Raw genomic sequence first — 20,875 nt, 5'->3', positions numbered from 1 at the left:
TTTTTTAAGATTACTGTTTGTTTTATGAAGGTTGTATACCACTGTTTGTGTTTAATGACATTAATATTGATAATTGATATTTTAATTTTAGTGATTTTAAAGTATTGTTTTCACAAAAGAGCTATCTTGAGGTGTTCAGAGAGGCAGTATATAAGTTCTCTAACTGTTTAAACAAAATAATTAAATCAGCAGAGAACACAATGCCCGCTCTAACCAGCATAACTCTTTCAGACTAGAATTGCTAAAATTAGTTAAAGCATTAGTTTCACACATGAAGACGTCTCATCTTAATCAAGCTGAGTTCAGGAATTCTTCATAAAATGAAAGCTTCTAAGGCCTTAGCTAAGCCTCACTGTGGTAAGGATATATAGCCATTATTTGTGTTAACTAGAATGTGTTCTGTTTTGTCCAGTACAGTACAGGTCCAGCCCAAAATATTGCTTTGTGACCTTAAAGTCCTAAAAGACTTGGGAACTAAGCAGTGGAACACTGCTCCACCTTGGCAACCTACTCTAGCCTTGAGATTAGCCAGTGGCACATTGCTTCCTGGTCTCACATTGTCAAAAGTGAAGGTGACAGGGTTATCTCTCTTCCTGTTACCAGGAAATGGAATTCTTTGCATGTGGAAATTCATTTAGCCCTTTGTGGTCTTCTGATGATTTCTTAATCCTTCCAAAGGGAAACCCCCCCCCCCACACAACTATACCACTTTGGCATGGAGTCAGTGATCCCACATTACAGCAAAAAGCAATGGAAACCTGATAGCTCTCAGTCATGGCATTAGCTGCTAGGGAAAAAAAACAGGCCTCAAGAATAACTTCCTTCAGAGATGCAGGACAAAGGAGAGTAAAATTTGGAATTGGGGTCAAAAATACCCCTGTTGAAAACATCAAACCCCCACAAAAAAAAGGGGGGTCAAATTGACCCTACCATTTTCAAAGCAGAAGACACAGTTGGAAATCTATAAGTGTTTTTAATTGTTAATTTTAACACTTAATTTTTAACTGTTATAACACTGAAACTTAACACTATTACATTGAAACTTAACATGATAATAGTGGAACAACAAATAAGGACAAAGGTAAGCAATTAGCTCAGAAAACAGGTGACCAGGGGTCACAGGTGAGTAGTTCAGTACAAGGGTGGCTATAGGTCATCTAGAGCAGGGGTTCCCAAACATCAGGCCATGGACTGGTACCGGTCTGCGGCCTGTTACCAACTGGGCCACTACTCCCTGCCCTCCGCCCCCCTGCTGCCGCCCCCCCCACCTGTCCTTTGCAGTGCCACAACGCGCCAGCGCTTTCTGTCGCTCCCTTGCATGATGAGGCTCAGCTCCCTGCCACCACCCACTCCCTCCCTTCTCTTCCCCAGCGCTGTGCTGTGCTCCCCTCCCCCATCCACACAATCAGAGGAGTGACGAGGCTTGGAGTTGATCCTACCTGCTTTGACAGGGCCCAGGCTGATTCTAAATTATTTGAAGAGCAGGCTGGAGAAAGTGAGGGGGGGAGAAGCCTCCTTCAGTCCGCTCTTCAAATAACTTAGAATCAGCCTGGGCCCTGTTGAAGTGGGTAGAGCCAAGCCCCATCGCCTGCCCCCCCCCCCCCGCGCGATCAGAGGGGCACTGCAATGAGGCTTGGGCTGCTTCAACAAGACCCAGGCTGATTCTAAGTTATTTGAATAGTGTGCTGAAGGAGGCTTCTCCCCCCCCTTAACTTCCAGAAGTGAAGGAGAATTGAAACTCCTCCTCCTCCAGCCTGCTCTTCAAACAACTTAGAATCAGCCCGGGCCCTGTCGAAATGGGTAGGACCGACTCCAAGCCTCGTCGCTCCTCTAATTGCGTGGGTGGAGGAGGGGGGCGGGGCGTGGCATTGGGGAAGGGAAGGGAGGAGATGGTCTGTGGCGATGGTGGGGAGCTGAGCCTTGTCATGCGGGGGGGGCAACGCAGCACGGCACTGTGTTGTGGCACTGCGAAGGCAGGTGGGGGTGGAGCATGTCGTGGGGCTAGGGAAGGGGCGGGCCATGGTGGTGGCAGCAGCAAAACCAGTCCTTGGTGCCAAAAAGCTTGGGGACCACTGATCTAGAGTAACTTTCCCCTGTAAAGTTGGGATGGTCAAATCAGAGGTTTGGAAAATCTGGATTTTATAATTTTTATTAATTTTAACTACAAAGAGAAAAGGCACAAGCATAGATACATTAAAGAGGGGAAGGGGTGGATACAAAGTGGGGAAAATAGAAACAAAGTGAAATGCAAATATGTCAGTTACAATTCTACCTCCAAGTGAAATACCCAATTCTTTCTACCTGCAAGTATGAGGTTCTCCCCATATATTTTACCATCTTTATCTTTCATTATGGATTTTTTACTAAACTATTACTTAAAATACAAGTCTAAACAATTCTTCTTCAGCACATATAAGTATAAAAGAGTCAGAATCGTCTCAACACAGAACTGGCTGGGCTAAGCTTAACCATATTGAAAGCACAGACTAACTTGTTAGTGTAACAATATCGTCATTAAAATAAGTATATGAAACAAATATCTTTATCCTTCTAACTAACTTAATCCAAACAGAAAGAAAGAGAAGAAAACCCGATTTAAAATGTCATAGAACATAGGGAGAAAAATAAAAATAAACTAAAGATAAGACATAATAGTTTATCTGTCTCAGTATAGACAGTTTCTCCAAACAAACATACTAAGAGCAGATCTACCAGATTACTATGCCAGATTACTAAATAATTGTGCTGTCTGCCTTCTTAACAATTGATCCAAATTAACTATTTATTTATATAACCTTTTTGCCAAACTTTTCAATCCTGAAGATCTCACTTGACCTTTTAAAATCGCATTTCAGTTCTTATTAAAAATTCCATATCTAATTACCCACAGAGGGAACAACAGTTCAAAGACCCTTCTTTCTAAAAGATTTCCACGTCTTGATTTTTTGCTGCTTAATTCAACCATATTGAAAATACAGACTAGCTTATTAGTTTAACAATATCGTCATTAAAATGAGCCTAAAAACAAATACCTTTATCAGTTAAGAGCAAATCTACCAAATTACAAGATAATTATGTTGTCTACCTTCTTAAAAATTAATCCAAGTTAACTATTTATTTGCATAAAGTTCTTTTCAAAACTTTTCAATCCTTTAGCTCTTATATCCATATTACTCTAGAAGAAACAGCTTAATATAACCCAAAAATCTCACTTAGCCTTTTAAGATCGCATATCAGTTCTTATTGAGAGTTCCATATCCAACTACCCACAGAGAGAGAGAGAATTCAGAAACCCTTCTTCCTGAAAAATTTCCACATCTTGATTTTTTGGCTGAGGTGCACCTTCTCTCTCCTTAATGCAGTCATCCCTCTCAGTAAAAGTAGGAAGGATTCCACGCCATTTGTTCCTCTCGAAAAAGCTTCAAACAGTCTCGATTTCCGGTCTTCCTTTTTCATTGCGCTGTGAGGTTCCATTTTGGTTTTCTTTTGTTCATTTTCCAGCGGATCACTCCAATTCCACAGATGTCACCAGGATCTCTTTAACACTCTGCTCATGTAGATTTGAGATTTCGCTAGCTTTCAGCATAAAAGCTCCAATTTGTTTTTTTAATCAACTCTGTTAATGAACCAAGATCCTGCTTCAGAGAAATTATGCTACGTAATATATCTTTTTTATAAAACATATCACTTGGAAATGCCATTTTTCTCTGTCAACAAACTCAGTCTATTAATCCAAGTTGAAAAGTAGTTCAGTCTGCCTCTCCAAATCTCTTCTTGCTGTAATTTTGGATGTTACCATCTCAGTTGCAATCAGACAGTTGCAAAAAGACAGATCTCTTTAGAATATATCTCGTTTTTGTTCAGACCATATTGCAGCCAGATAAAAGCCTCTTTAACACATACCCAATTATAATCCGGGTCGATTTAGGTATCTGTATTCAATCTAATTCAGATTGTTGCCAATGCTCAAAGTTGTTCTTTTAACTTTTCGAAGCCTCATTCACAGGGAAAGTGAGGGTGGAATCTTTCCCTTCCTTTGAACTGACCTGTTTGTTGTTATGTAAAATGACCCACTAGCCAGTGGTATTGAAAGCACACTTACTTGCCAAGTAGAATTGCCATGCTTGAGGTAGGAAAGCAATACATCAGGAGCGTATTGAGAGAAAAGAAAGCAAGCAGTCGGACGTTCACCTCTTTCTGCTGTGTTAGCTATCATGGCGGTAGAGCTTTGGGGCACACAAGAAAGATAGGAACAGCCGCCATGCCCCTGGCTTCTTGCAAAAGTCTCGTGCCGAAAGAAAACCCCTTCAGGGTCTCCTTGGGGGTGCCAACCGCCTGATTCAGAGAGGCCGCTGGAGAGACAATCCACGGACCCCTGCTGAGCTCAAGGCAACATAACCCAGAAGCTCAGGTTTGGAAAATCTGAAGGTGAACAGTTCAGTACAAAGGTCAGCTCAGTGGACAGGTGGCTGGGGTAATCTGAAGTACTTCCCCCATCCCAGATGTGTAAAAGGGAGAAGATCACTCTGAGGCTTGCAAAATTTGAAGGACAAGAGGAAACAATTAGCTTAGAAAAAAAGGTGGCTAGGGGTCATCTAAAATTCCTGGCTCCTTCAAGTCTGGAAAATGTGAGGTTCTGAGGATGTCTTCAAACGTGTCCAGGTTTATCCTGCTGGGGGATAGAACAACCCCATTTCCAAAACTGCAGTACAGTTCAATTTGAACGTTTCCATGTCGTTATAGGCATGAGGAAAACTTTGACAGAGCACAAACACAGGGCTTTTACCTGTTCCTACTATATTCTCAACAATTCAGGTTGCAAAGACTGGTTTTCCTGGGAGTTGTTCCAACCTCGAATTCAAAAAGCAGAGTTAAACCTCAAAGCCAAAACATGTTTATAGATATAAATTATGAGAATTTTTTTTGTTTCACTGCTTGCTCCATCTTTCTATAAAATGGAGATAGCGGGTCCATCTATTTAAACATGCAAACATTTTTTTTCCAATATTTGTTGGGGTAAATAGAAACCCTAGTAAAGATTATGCATAGTGCTTTCATTTTCAAGCTAAGTCTATTCAGGGCCAGATGGACCCCATTTACCATTTTGACAAAAATAAAAAAAGAAATGCAGTGGCGAGAGGGGGGGGCCTTCAGAGCACTGCAGTTCATTGAGGAGAAGGCTCAACAGGAGTTTGATACCTGTAGAAAGCTTTAAACAGGTAAACCAATTTTATTCCATGACTTCTTGGGTCAAAAAAAGCCCCAATTGCTTGGAAGGGTTAAAATCTGTTTGTTCCATAGTTCTTTCTTTTAAAAGAATTAGCTGTTTATGTTGCCTTGCATTGATGTTTTGGTTTTGTTTCTGAGGGCTAGGCTTCTGCTTATTTCTGCAGCTAGACAGGTATTTTTTTTCTTGTTTTTATCCACTGCTTTACTTGATGTGTTTTTATATTTGTAATATTATATTCTGTGAACTGCCTTGTGTATTTAACTCAGGCACAAACACATAATAAACACCAGATCCTGCTTTACAGCAAAGGGTGCCACTACCAAAGCTGAAAAAAGGTTGGCTTCAAGTTTTTCTGGGCATTCTCTTTTTTTAAACCAGCTGTCTCTGATAGGATTTGTAATGTGAATAAAAATTAAAGCCTAAGCCAGAGAGAATGCTCAAATTGCAAATCTTTCTCTTCCCTCTTCATCTGTCACACTAGGAGTGATCCTAAGCAGTCCTACTCCGAATTCTATTCAGATCTATTAATTGGGGCTTATTCCCAGAAAAGTGTTCTTAGGGCTGCTCTGTAAATTCCCGGTTTTCTGCTATTTTCCCCTCCATCCCAGCAGCAGTTTCTTATTTTTATGTTATGGTATCTTCAAGGCACTGAAGGTGAAAACAAGAGAGCTGCAGTTAAACCATAATTGACTGAACACTTGAGCCTCATCCACAGAATCCTGCCTAAGGCACTGATGTCTTCAGATCCAAGCACAGAAAGGAAACCTTTTGCTGATATATGACATGCATCCTGCACCACATTATCACCATGTCATTATTTTTAACTATAACAATGCATATCACGATGGCTGGGAATGATAATCATTTATGTTTCCTCTCTTGACAAACAGCAATTTATGTTTTGTTTCTGATTTATGCAGTTTGGGTTGATTGTAGAAGTAAAGTTTGATTAGGCTGTAAACAAAATAATTTGTCATCTTTTTTAGCCACAGTAAGACGGTGCAAAGCAGCTACAAGGTCAAGCATAATATACTGTCTGACAGTTTTACAGTCATTGTCTTTCTAAAGACTTAGTCAAATATACCTAGGGGTCCTTTTGCAGAAAAATAGGTGGCAGAGCTCATTAGCATAATTCATTAGCATATGTCGCCACCCCCTAGTCAAAAGCAACCTGATGCGAGAAAGGAGAGCCGCAGGCGAGTGAGGCCCAGGCGAGTGCCAGCCCAAGCAGCCTCACTCACCTGAGGCTCTCCTGGACCGCCCCCCCCCCAGCCAAAAGGCCAGCAAGCCACCTACTGCCCAAAATCACGTAAGAAGTGGAGAAAGGGCGGCACGGGCTTCTCCAGGAGCTAATGAGGCCACTGGGGGCGTGGTAAAGCCCCTAGTGGCTGGCTGGCTCCCACTCTCCTAATCCAGGGATTGGTATGCAGCTGCATCTACTATTCAATGGAAAAGTTAGGTGGGGAGGAGGAGGGGGAACCCTCAGAAAGGTTCAGGAACTGTGCTCCTGTAAGCTCCTGCTGAATCTGAGGCCTGAATATACCTACATCCAAGTTCTATAGCTTTGATATATTTAATCCTCTTTCCAGGAAAAAGTGGTGATTCTCCGGCTACCTTATGTTCAAACTTCTGAATTAAAAACAAGTTCTAGAAATGTATTCAAAGCTTATTTTAATTCAATTTTAGGTAATAAAAGACAAGAGTCAATTTTTCTCTCTGAGGGTGACATGTGTCTGCTTTAACTCTGTAATGAGTTTGGCCAGCTTGACTCAGGACCTGACAAAAGAATGGGTGGTTCCATGCTATCTGTTATTCAACATTTGCCATTATTTATTAATAAGGTTTTGGTGACCATCTAGATAGCATGGCTGGCAACCCATTGCATTCCAGTGATATCTGTTCTGTTTTTCCATTTTTTCAGACTTGATTTGTGATTTTAAAAAAAATACAGTTGCAGTACCCTGCTATCCTTTGCAGACTGTCAATGTGCTTGCTATGGGTGCCTCTCAGTCTCAAGTTTCCTTCCATATCCTTCCAGCTTAGTTAATTACTTCTTGTTCTCTCACATCATTCATAAACATATTATAAAGTACATACTGTTGCTGGGGAACAGCAGGACTATTTTTTTCACTTCATAGACAACCAAAACAATCAACTCATTTTTAAACAATACTGTAACAATTATTGTATTAAACAATAATAAAATCAACAAAAAAGAAGTGACGTTTGGCTGTCTCAAGGCATAAAACACCAATGAGAGGAAGTAATTTTATTTGACTGAAAACAAAGGAACACAAGTGGAATCTTTGTTAAACTGATTTCTTTCCAAGTAGATACATAAAAGGATCTTGCCCATTGGATAGGTTTTTATTGAAATATAGCTCTATATCATGCATCATGTGGTATAAGCGTTTCAATTCTGTTTGCAGCTGAATGTAAGAAAAGGATACTTCAGGACTGCAGAAAAAATTACGTCAGCTCCTCCAATATTAATTATTGGCTGTGAAAATTCTTTGAATGGGCAATTCACTTGTATGGTGCAGTCTACAGTGAGTACAGTGAGTCTGCAAGTGTGAGCATGAGAAAACATTGTTGTGCTTACCTGTAACTGATCACTGAGTGTTCTTCTGGGCAGACACATATGGGAACTGCACATGCAAAAGCCAGCCACAGACATTCTAAAAGCTTCTGACAGTGTGAGGAACTTTCCCAGAGTTTGGTGCCATTTCCTTCCCATAGCACCTATGAAAGGAGGGAAAGCACCTTCTTCTCTCAATTTAGTGAAGCTACTGCTGGACAAATGGACCTAAAAAGGGATTCCACAAGAGTTCATAGAAGGGTTGGAAGGAGGGATGTGTGCCTACACAAAAGAACACTGACTATCAGTTACAGGTAACTACATCATCTTTTCATCATTGTGTCTTTTGTATAGTTCCACATGGGAGAGTAGGGAGCAAACTTGCCTCTGCTTTAGGCCATTGGTCTTCCTGATGAATGTTTTTTGTAACCTCAGCTAGGATTTTTGTACAGACAAGAAGAAAGTCACAGTTCAGGTTGGAGAAAACAAGCTCTTCGTTTCAGATTATTAGGAGCTTTTAGAACATCCATGGCTGCCCTGCACGTGTGCAGTTCCCATCTGAGACTGCACAGAAGATCCAACGGAAATAGGAGATTGAATGAATGGCAAAGAGAGACAGACAGGTGAGAGTTTCTAGATGGGATTAGATGAAACCGAGTGAGCAGCCTGGAGAACCACACAAACCTCTCTGAAGATCTGCTGCCTTGCATTAGGAATCTGCTTGCTTCCCAAATGCTCTCTTTGTGTATTTAAAAATAATGCATGTTACAAAGATATCCAAAGAAGATGAAAGTCAGCAGTGCAGTCACTGGAATTTAGAGACATGGAATTTAGAGACAAGGATTTAGAGACATGGGGAAACATGCATAAAACATGTTTCCCATGGTAGGGTCTGTGCACCCTCTGCATGGAATGCCCCCTCCCTGCAGTCAATAAGCTACTACAAACACACACAAACAAGGGTTTGAAGTTGCAAGGTGATTGTTTCTCTACCTGATACAGGGATTTACATACCAAAGATGATCTCAGAACTGCACTAATGATGTACTCTGAAAAACTTGGGCGGGACAGCACAGCAGGCCTACGGAATGAGATCTGTGATGAAGCTATATTTGACGTTCTGAGATTTTTATTTGCAGTGAATAAAGCTACAGTATGCCAGGGAACAAATTATATATGCAAAAACCAACAGACATGATGCTTCTTCCATTACAGTCTTGCATACAAGTAAAGAAGCAATTGGACAACGGTCATGAAACACACAAAGAAGACTTTATGTGTAGAAAGCTTTGGAAGACAAAGAAAATAATTCCTACCTAACAATCCTGATTTATGCAAGTTCCTTCTGAGTGACAACAGTTATGAAGGAATACTAAATGCTAAGAAAAATATTTTGCATATTGATGCAGAGGAACTAAATACTTATATTCTTATGAACCAAACTGCTCTAGTTGTTAGTGGGAACAACTGAGATCCAGTGTGGTATGGTGGTTAAAAGCAGTGGGCTCTAATCTGGAGAACTAGGTTTGATTCCCCACTCCTCCCCATGAAGCCTGCTGGGTGACCTTGGGTCAGTCACAGTACTCTCAGAACTCTCTCAGCCCCACCTTCCTCATAAGGTACCTGTGGTGGAGAGAGGAAGGGAAGGAGATTAGTAGCCACTTTGAGCCTCTTTAGGGCAGAAAAATGGGAGTATAAAAACCAACTCTTCTCTTCGTATATAGAGATCAGGAGCACTAGAGAGCAATCTGTTTGGGACTGCCAGTCCTGTCCCCACACACATCTTGGGTGAAGGAGTCTCACCCAGTCACTATTCTCCCTGAGCTGTGGCATCAGGAAACTCCAACTGGGGAGCAACAGGCAGAGGCAGATGCTGCGATACAGCTCCAGGACATGGTAGGGGCCCTGGTAGAAGTAACAGGAAAGAAGTGGTTTGACTATTGCCAAACCTGCTGGAAGCTGCCTGGTGCAGGAAGCAGCTGCTTCAGGTGGCAGGAATTCTGTTGAAGGTGGTAACAGTAAGGGAAGATGACTGGGCAGGTAGAACAAGCTTCCAGCCCTTGGCGAATGGCAGGGGACTCTTGGGAGACAGGAACCCTGGCAGCATCTGATGAGAGAAGAGGTGGGCCTGACCCAACAGTGGTTGGACCAACTGGAGCCAACTCAAGCCATACCTCCAAGAGGGGTGCAGGGGGGGAAGGGAAGGAGGCCACAGCTTCCCTAAGTCTGTTTGGGCCAGAAGCAGGTCCCTTTGAGAATAGGTATGTACAGGGCTGGCTCTGCCACTAGGCAAATTAGGCACCTGCCAAGGGCGCCAAGCCAGGGGAGGCACTGAATTGGGCATTCCCCCCTCCTGGTGCCCTAGGCAAATGCCATTGCACAGTGGCCGGTAGCACAGTGGCCGGCAGCTTTGGTTTGCCTACCTTCCAGTTAGAAAGAAGGCAAAGCGAAGCCAGCTGGCCGCTGCACACCCACTGGCTTCACTCCACCTCCCTTTGGATTTGAAGGGAGGCAGATGGAAGCCAGCAGTTGTGCACCAGCCCACTGGCTTCATTTTGCCTCCCTTCCATTTCAATCAGAAGGGAGGCAGAGCAAAGCCAGCAGTTGTGCACTGGCCCACTAGCTTCACTTTGAGGTGAAGCGAAGCCAGTGGGTCAGTGCAGAACTGCTGGCTTCACTCCGCCTTCCTTCTAATTGGAAGAGAGGTGGAGTGAAACCAGCTAGCTGGCTGGCTGACTTGTGTGCCTTCGCCTCCCTTCCTGGTGCGCTCCCTGACCTACTTCACCGTGTGGGTGGCGGGTATGCCTGGGGCGCCATGCACCCTAGGGTTGGCCCTGGGTATGTATGTGGATAGGGCAAGAGGGGTGGACACCTGTGGGAAGCTGCATTAGTTCTGGCTCTTCTCAGGGCGTCAGCTTCTGCCCATGAGGTTAGGGAATTGTGAGAGTCCAGGGATGGCCCCCCGCAAGGAATCCTTTAAGAGGTAGGCCAGGGTAGCATTGAGGAGGAAGATCCATCCCACTCCCTAGGCTAGAGGGGAGAAAGTGGTAGTAGTCAGAAGAGAGAGAGCTGGGTATAAAGAACCCCTATCCTACTGGCAACTGAAGCTGTTCAAAAGACATTGCTGAGGGAAAAGAAAAAGGGAATTCTGGAGGGTGCCACAGCCCCACACTCTGTTTCCACACCAAAAGAGTCAGGCATATCTATTCAGAATTCTACTTAGGGTCATTCAGTGGGGCTTACTCCCAAGAAAATTGTGCATTGTTATACAGCCAAAAGTTAAACTCATCTAACAGTACAATTCTAAACAGAGTTACCTGCTTCTAAGCCTACTGAGTTGAATTGTTTTAAAAGGGTACAATTTTGTTTAGGATTGTACTGTCAGTCCCATTGTTTTACATGAGAGAGCATTCAAAATGGTGGTATGTAGATGCATGTGTACATATGTAAATATGGGTCAAGTTTGGACTGATCTTATAATATCTAGAAACAAAAGATTTATCATTTGCACCTTTTAATTTTTGAAGCACAAATGAATATGCCTCATTTGCTGTTTTTCCAGGCTTGGTTAAGTGCTTATTCCTGTACTTCTCAGTCAGGGTATGGATGGAAAATCTGTCTAATACAATCCATTAGGAAATCCAAGCCTTAAATGAAATGACCACAAAGACCTATCAGTTAGCAGAAATGCAGCAGCTGTACATATTTATTGTAACAGAACCCTATATTGTTGCAGAGATGTGCAGTTTAAAACATGCACAAGGCAGGTGAAACGTGACCATATTACTCCTCTGTTTGAAAAATGAGAAGGTGTAGAGTGGCATAACCTCAAATACATAAATAAACATTAGACTAATGGAGAAGACAGGTACACAGCCAGTCTGGTAGTAATAGTTTAAAGGTCACTAGTTAAACCTGAATCTTTTGCAGCTTTGCCACTTTGATCTTACACTGTAAAATCCTGTCCTAGTAGTCAGACAAAATATAGAACAGAAACATAAGGGATTTCAGAACTCTACTGCATCTACTTGTGCTCAGCAGCACAAGCTAAAATGCTTGTGTGCATTACACTGTAATTCTTGTTCACACATATAGACTGAAGATAATAAAAATCATTCTGCTTCTAGTTATAACCACGAAGCCAATTGCAGCTCAGGGACAATGACATGTTCTAATCTGGTAGAAAATCAAAGTGATCTTAGCTGAAATCTTGACTCTACATGTTCCCAAATTGTTCTGAAATAACTAACTAACCGGGCTTCAATGGCCCTATTTAAATCTGGTTCAACAACACATCTTGGGTGATACTTTTATACACAGTGCACTTTACTCAAATTAAATTGATATGGTCTAAATCAGTCATGTGGTAATTTGCATATTAGCAGATGGTCAAGAACACATGCTGATTCTCTTAACAAGTTGAACTTGCCCCTTCAAAATGCATTGTCAGGTGCCTCAATACAGCATGTCACCACACTGACTCATGTTATGGGACTCCTGTAAAAATGTGCCCAGGGAATCATGAGGTGCAGAATTGCATGGTAGCATTTGTTTAAAAAAAAAGAAAAAGGAAACTATCAGTATCTAGACTCCATCTTGGAAATGTTGGTGTGAAATTCCTTTGTTTGCATTATTCTGTTTATGGTAATATTAACAGAAGAACCATGCTGAAAATATTTCTCTGAACATAAAAATGTACTGTGTGAATTAACTCTGATTGCCATAGCAGATCCATAACAATATCTTGCTTTATCAGATTTGCCCTTAGAGCTACTTCACACATAGCAAACCAACCTGGATTTGTCATCAATTCCACTCAACAGGGAGTGGCTAACTATTCTGAATTCCTGATAACATACTTATACAATACCTAAAGAGATTCACAGCTGGTTTTTTCATTTTAGTGATGTAATTCCCCATCCCCACTTCTAGCTACTTTCCTCCACAAAGTTTCAGATGCACGTTACTGAAGGTCAACATATATCTGCAAGAAGAAAATCAACTGTAATATAGTTCTCTAGAAATACACAAATGCAGGGATCCCCAACATTTTTGAGTCTGTGGACACCTTTACAATTCTAAAAAAGGGTGTTTGGCGCAACTACAAAATGGCCACCGTAGAAAGTGGAGCCAGCCACAAAATGGCCACTCCAAGAGGCAAAGCAACAGAGAAAGAGAGAGAGAAAGCATAAGTGCAGGAGACACGAGGAATAATTTTTAAAAGTACACTGGGGCAAGAGGAGAGAGACTAAAAGCAACACTGTGGTGGCAGCTTCTGCCAAAACAATGTCATTTTAATCCACACAGCCACTTAGATCTCTAGTGGCCTATAAGAAGCCCTGTTGGACAGGAGCCCCACTTGGCCCCACCCACTTTCTAAAAACATGTCAGATCCCAGGCAAGGTGTTGGGGGGGGTGCCATGGTGCCCTGCACTAGTGTATTTAAACAAGAAGAATTCTCCAATGAAAAACACACCTTCTAAAATTTTATTCTATGCTTTGAAAAAAATAATTTTATGGAAATGTAGAAACAATGACCCCCATCATTGAAAGAGTGAAGGGCAAATTAAGATAAAAGGCACAAAAATGAGTGGTTTTTTTTTTACTTCTATATTTATTACTAAAATGAGACAAATATTTTAGACAAATTAACATGCAGTTTCTGTTCAAAAGAACATTTCAGGAAGAGACAGATCTGTGCATACCTCCTACATATCTACCCAACCTCTGACCTGCTTCTTTGCTTGCTCTACCATATTGTTTATGGACACTGGGAATGCCTCTCACTCAGGGCTAAACTACATTTGATTCAGGAAATCCACCATTGAGGCTGCCTGTTTTTAAAATGCTAAAATGAGCCTGATCCGGACCGAATCCATACCACAAAATATGGATTTTTTTTTGACCATATTTCAGTTCAAATGACCTCTTTGAGATGCAGCATGCCTCTCAGGAGAGACATACGATCACCCTTTGCTACTTAAAAAGTGCATGATGGCTTATTTACTTGAATGTCTGCCTGTTTCCAGTCTTCTCTCCTTCATGTGCCTCAGTTCCCTTTTCCTTCTCTCATCCTATTACTGTAAGTCTTTCAGCAGGACTGCTTGTTTTAATTTGTGTACATTGCCTAAGTTTCTGAAGCACTTACTCAAGAAAGTATTCCTTCATAATTTTTTTTCACAGATGTCATCCTTCCACTATCACCACAACCCACCTATGGAAGTTCCAAATGACCTTATCACCGTTAACATGGTAAGCATTCGGATTAAGAATATATATATCTTTTTGATCTAAGTGTCAGATTTCATATAAAAAGTTGTGTTCTTTGGAAATTTGGTACAGTCTTTATTTAGAAATAAAAGCTTTAATTATAATAAAGGTGTACAAATCATTTGGTGACATTGCAGTATTCATTTTAATGTGCACTACTAATAAGTGCTCAATCATTAACTAAAATGTTAAAAAGTCATTTGGAGGAGATGCACTGCTTTATTTCAACAATAACTCCTTCACTTCTGACTCAGAAAATCTTCTGCAAGTAAAGATGCTCTACCACTTAGCCATGGCCTCTCACCATGTCCCCTCCTCAAACACCATGATCCCAATCAAAATAGAGCCTGCGTAAACTTACGAACTATATTCTCAGCATGGAAGTCCAACAATGTTTCTGATTAAAAGTCCTCTTGTTGGCCATCTGTTTGCCATGTGAACTCTGAAATGTGTGCATCAGCCCTAAATGAGATTTAGATTTGTATTCATCATTCTCCACTGCATTAGCTCTTTTTAAGACTACTCTCAGTTCAACAGGGGTTTTTTTCAGAACAATAGGTACAGTTAGAGTATTTGTGGCTCTTATTTCACATCACAGTAGTACTAATCTAAGCCTAGTGATAAATTTTTCTTCATGGAACACCCTGGTAAAAATTGTGGAAAGAGGCTATACTTTATCAAAAGGCTTGATAATTTAGTAAAAAAAAATCTGAGGAGGAGAGAGTTGTAGAAATGAAAAAAAAGGCCTGTTAATATTGAATGGCTACTATAATTGACATTCCATGTATGTTTAGTTTGTGGCTCTGTTACATTTTTATGCTATGCTTCTTTCCAGGGAAGTTTATATAGATCTTTTTACCCTCACAACCAAACTTGTGAGGTGGGTTAAACTGAAATCTAGTGACTGGTCCAAGGTGAGATTGATGTTAGAATGGGGATTAGAACCCAGGTCTCTCTGGTTCTAGTCCAATACACTAACTTCTACACCACGCTGACTGTTTCTTCAACTAATTACCCTATACTCCTGTTCTCTTACCTTGTTTCTCTTGAAGTATGCTCTTCTGCAAGCTGCAAAGCATTTCTCGCTACAGAAGCATTTCACTTCACTCCCCATACTCAGGGAATAGCGCTTGATTCCCACTTTCTGGCACCAGGCACACATTATTTGTACATTTGACACATCGTCTTCTGCAACAAAAAGACAAGAACAGTGTTTATACCAGAACGAATATTCTGTCAAACATTCATACGCTCCATCTCAAACATCTATTTCAGTCATCTTCTTTTCTCTTATCATCTTCTCTGTCAGCAATGGATGTTTGAATGGTTGTGTTTATCCACATGTTTCTAAAGCAGCTGGTGACAGGCTGCTTCATTTCTCAACTGTCTGGAAATGATTATTGGTTTTATAAATGATCTGATACACTTGACGTTCGCAAGGCTTTTATCATCTTAAAGAAAGCATTGAACGTTAGTTTATTAAATCAGTAACTCACACCAAAGGGTATTATAACATTCCCATTACTTACCACTCAGGAGAGTCTACATTATTGCTGATTAAAGTCAGAATGGTTTTATAAGCTGTAGTCATGATAGAATACAATCACATATGGAGCCATAAAAAGGACAGAAATGATGTATGGGAGAAAATGTACAAATTCTCCTAACTTGAATATGCATACAGAAATTAAAATGTTGTAATTTTTACCTGGATTTCCCCCCAACTATCATCATATTCATGGTTTTAAGATCAGAAATTTTAGAAAAGCAGAAGACATAGAAGTATATGATTTCTCTTAAACTGATTAACAAGGCTTACATTTTTAGAAGTATCCCTCAAAACAACATTAACAAAGTTTTGAAATAGTACATTCATTATTTTGTGGCTGATGTGCAGAATACTGTTGTACAATAATAATTGTTTTATGTTACAAATAATGAAAAATGCAAGCAACAGAATTTGGCCTCCACACCTATGCTATTCTGAAGATTTTCAACACAGTGTAATAATGATTAATTTTTTGGAGGCTGTGTTGCCTTGACAGTATAGTTCCAGCATTTGACTTGGGTATTCCAGTGATATTTAAAAAAAAAAAAGTGGTAGAATAGCAAGACTAACCCTCTGCTTCATTTAATTTTGCTTACATTCTGTGGAAGCTGTGCAGTCTTTGATTTCTGAGCTGGAGCACACATGTAACTATATTATTTTCATATAACTACCTTTCTCTCTTGCTTCTGCCTTGATCCATTAGGAGCAGATGATATGTTGCCCCACTGACACTGCCTTGGCATATTGATAGAAATTATTTTTTTCATTAGTATTACAACTGGGGATCTCATTTAAGAACATAAGAGAAGCCATGTTGGATCAGGCCAATGGCCCATCCAGTCAAACACTCTGTGTCACACAGTGCCCCCCCCCAAAAAAAATTATACATATATATACACACACTGTGGCTAATAACCACTGATGGACCTCTGCTCCATATTTTTATCTAACCCCCTCTTGAAGCTGGCTATGTTTGTAGCCGCCACCACCTCCTGTGGCAGTGAATTCCACATGTTAAAAACCCTTTGGGTGAAGAAATACTTCCTTTTATCCGTTTTAACCTGACAGCTCAGCAATTTCATCAAATGCCCACGAGTTCTTGTATTGTGAGAAAGGGAGAAAAGTACTTCTTTCTCTACCTTCTCCATCCCATGCATAATCTTGTAAACCTCTATCATGTCACCCCGCAGTCGACGTTTCTCCAAGCTAAATAGCTCCAAGCGTTTTAACCTTTCTTCATAGGGAAAGTGTTCCAAACCTTTAATCATTCTAGTTGCCCTTTTCTGCACTTTTTCCAGTGCTATAATATCCTATTTGTGGTGCAGTGAAAAGAATTGCACACAGTATTCCAAATGAGACCGTACCATCGATTTATACAGGGGCATTATGATACTAGCTGATTTGTTTTCAGTTCCCTTCCTAATAATTCACAGCATGGCATTGGCCTTTTTTATTGCAATCGCACACTGTCTTGACATTTTCAGTGAGTTATCTACCATGACCCCAAGATCTCTCTCTTGGTCAGTCTCTGCCAGTTCACACCCCATCAACTTGTATTTGCAGCTGGGATTCTTGGCCCCAATGTGCATTACTTTGCACTTGGCCACATTGAACCTCATCTGCCATATTGACACCCACTCACCCAGCCTCAACAGATCCCTTTGGAGTTCCTCACAATCCTCTCTGGTTCTCACCACCCTGAACAATTTAGTGTCATCCGCAAACTTGGCCACTTCACTGCTTACTCTCAACTCCAAATCATTTATGAACAAGTTAAAGAGCACGGGAACCAGCACTGAGCCCTGCAGCACTCCACTGCTTACCGTCCTCCACTGTGAAGACTGCCCATTTATACTCACTCTCTGCTTCCTATTAATTAGCCAGTTTTTGATCCACAAGAGGACCTGTCCTTTTACTCCATGACTCTCAAGCTTACTAAGGAGCCTTTGATGAGGAACTTTATCAAAAGCTTTCTGGAAGTCAAGGTAAACAACATCTATCGGGTCTTCTTTGTCTACATGTTTGTTCAGTCCCTCAAAGAAATGTAACAGGTTAGTGAGGCAAGATCTTCCCTTACAGAACCCATGCTGAGTCTTCCTCAATAACTCGTGTTCATCAATGTGCCTACTCATTCTGTCCTTGATAATGGTTTCTACCAACTTTCCTGGTATTGAAGTCAGACTGACTGGCCTGTAGTTACCCGGATCTCCTCTGGAACCCTTTTTAAAGATGGGGGTGACATTTGCTACCTTCCAGTCCTCAGGAATGGAGGCAGATGTCAATGAAAGATTACATATTTTTGTCAGAAGATCCACAAGTTCAACTTTGAGTTCTTTCAGAATTCTTGGATGTATGCCATCCGGACCTGGTGACTTATTAGTTTTTAATACGTCAATCAGTTGTAGGACCTCCTCTCTTGTCACCTCAATCTGGCTCAGGTCTTTCAACACCCCTTCCAATAGAAGTGCTTCTGGAGCAGGCAAACACGTATCTTCTACAGTGAAGACGGAGGTAAAAAATTCATTTAGCTTCTCAGCCATTTCCCTATCTTCCTTCAGTAATCGTTTGACCCCTTGGTCATCCAAGGGCCCCACTGCCTCCCTGGCTGGTTTCCTGCTTCTAATATATTTGAAGAAATTTTTATTGTTGGTCTTTATGTTTTTTGCAATATGCTCCTCATAGTCCCTTTTTGCCTGCCTGATCACAGTCTTGCATTTGATTTGCCATTGCCTGTGTTCCCTTTTATTAATTTCACTTGGACTAGCTTTCCACCGCTTAAAGGAGTCCTTCTTACCTTTTACAGCTTTCATTACTTTGTTTGTTAACCATGCAGGCCTTCTCTTATACTCGTTTGTACCTTTCCTAACTTGTGGTATATATTTTATCTGTGCTTCTAGGATTGTAGTTTTAAATAGCCTCCAAGCTTCCCCAAGGGTTTTGACTGCAGTTACCTTTCCTTTCAGTTTCCTCTTCACATGCCTCCACATATCAGAGAATTTACCCCTTTTAAAGTTAAACGTGGTTGTGCAGGTCTTTTGGGGCAACTCCCTATTTATACAAATAATAAAACAGTGGACAACTCTGATCCATTACCCGCTAGAAAAGTAACAGCTAACCCTTCATCTCTTTGAGATGAGTCCTCCCAAACCAGAGATATTTCATCTCCTGTCACCTTTTTGATTTTAAGCGCCAGCAGCCTGGTTCCATCTGGGGACAAGTGGAGACCGTCTCTTTTGTACAGCTCCTGCTTGTTCCAGAAAGCATCCCAGTGCATAACAAACTTAAACCCTTCCTCCTTACACCATCGTCTCATCCACACATTGAGACTTCTAATTTGTGCCTGTCTCTCCTGCCCTGCACGTGGAACAGGTAGCACTTCTGAGAAGGCTACCTTGGAGGTCCTGGTCTTAAGTCTCCCGCCTAGGAGCCTTAATTTTTCCTCCAGGACCTCACAACTGGATTTCCCCACATCGTTGGTGCCAACATGCACCACGACCACTGGCTCTTCCCCAGCACTGTCTATCAGCCTATCTACTACACGCGTAATGTCTGCTACCTTCGCACCAGACAGGCAAGTCACCATACGGTCAGTACGCGGTTTTGCCACCCAGCTGTCTACTTGCCTAAGGATCGAATCACCAACTACCAAGACCCCCCCCTCTCTCCCTGCCCAGGGATGGTTCCTTGGCGCAAAAGGATTCCCGCTCACCAACTGAAGAAGAGGTCCCTTCTGAGGGCGCATTCCACTTATCCTCAGCACGGTGCCCTGTTCCCTCTCGACCCTCACGCTCCCTGGTAGCAATGGGGCTGCCACGTTCAGAGCAGGGCTCATCTAATACGCCCCCAAGAGTCTTCCCCGAGTGCCTAACTGACCGTCTCTGCTCCTCCAGGGCAGTCACCTCGGCCTCAAGGGTACAAACTTGTTCCCTGAGGACCAGGAGCTCCTTGCATAGAGGACACACCCAAGACTTCTGTCCTGTGGGCAGATAGTCATATATGTGACACTCTGTGCAAAACACTGGAAAGCCCCCCTGCTGGCATTCTACCTTCATGATAGCTTTTAAATATACAGTCCTCTTTAAATCCTGGAGGGTCAACTTACCTTATTGGGAGAACAAGGATATTAGGGATCAGGATTCCTGGTCCTTACAGAGCCCCCAGGCCAAAAGCCACAGGCCAAGAGCCCTTTAGCTCTCTGGCAAGGCGCAGCTTAAAATGCAAAGAGGGTGGGGAGCACTGCCACTCCTAAGCAATCAGCAACAATCACTTTCAATCACCTTCACCTTCAGCCCACTCAACCAAACAAACAGCAGTTCCCCAGCTACCACAACTCAGCTGTCTCAGCTTGTCTCAGAGCTGCTCTGCTCTGCTGTCCCTCAGACCTCTCTGAGATGTCAACTATATTATTTACTTACCATCTCTTTCATATAAATAACAAATAATATATAACACTGTCTAAACAGCTATCTTCTGTTATGATAGCACTGCATCACTACTACAATGGCTTTGGCTAGTCTCTGCTCAAAGTAACTTATTATCTATACTTTGGGTGAGACAACAGAGAAAGGATAACAAACAACAGAAACAAGGAAGAATAAGAGAGGCAAGGGTGGTGAGTGACTTAAATGTAATGAAACGTAAATACATGAACATTTGCTGCACCATGGAGATGAGGAGTAAGTGGTTAGACAATGGCTTCACAGAAAAGGTGGGATGTGAAGGAGAATTTCAAAGAAGTGACAGTAGAAACTGCTCTAAGTAAGTGTTTTGGGAGGCAATTTCAGACATAAAGGAGAATAGGCAGACTTTTGTTGAAACAGAAAAAAAACTCTGACAATTAAGGGTACAAAATTAGAATACTTGTAAGAATGACATGCAGAGATTAAAATCTACTTAGGGCATACTTCTGGAAAACCCATAGTTAAATCAAAAAATGCATGGCGGCATGTTGATCCATAAGAAAAAATTCCATAAAGGATCAATTAAAATCATTAAATCCAAAAATTGAAAACTAGTGTTTAAATTAAACCAAGTAAAACTTGAATACAATCAAGCACCCTATCCCAGTGACATCTAGCACTGTAATCAGGTATTTCTCATAGAAATGTGTCACCGTACACATCTTTTACACTGTACACATAATGTACACTATGTATATATATTTATTTTTAACTCCTATTATACATTAAAGAGAGGAAGTCTGAAGGTCAATCCCAGCAAAGACAAACAAACAAGTAAAAGGACAGGT

The 20,875-nt window shown here is 41.5% G+C and overlaps 1 protein-coding gene across 4 annotated transcripts in view; it reads right to left on the bottom strand.

The window, feature by feature from the left end:
* The window catches only part of SOBP (sine oculis binding protein homolog), a 254,136-nt gene that overhangs the window by 151,632 nt on the left and 81,629 nt on the right, over nucleotides 1-20,875 (bottom strand). For all 4 annotated transcript variants that reach the window (XM_060237819.1, XM_060237814.1, XM_060237810.1 and 1 more), the window contains one exon: nucleotides 15,115-15,266. In XM_060237819.1, the coding sequence (XP_060093802.1) occupies nucleotides 15,115-15,266 (152 nt within the window). The remainder of the gene's footprint in view (nucleotides 1-15,114; nucleotides 15,267-20,875) is intronic.

This window comes from Heteronotia binoei, chromosome 1, assembly GCF_032191835.1.
Source record: "Heteronotia binoei isolate CCM8104 ecotype False Entrance Well chromosome 1, APGP_CSIRO_Hbin_v1, whole genome shotgun sequence".
Lineage (NCBI taxonomy): Eukaryota > Metazoa > Chordata > Lepidosauria > Squamata > Gekkonidae > Heteronotia > Heteronotia binoei.
This window is presented reverse-complemented; position numbering and strand designations above follow the sequence as displayed.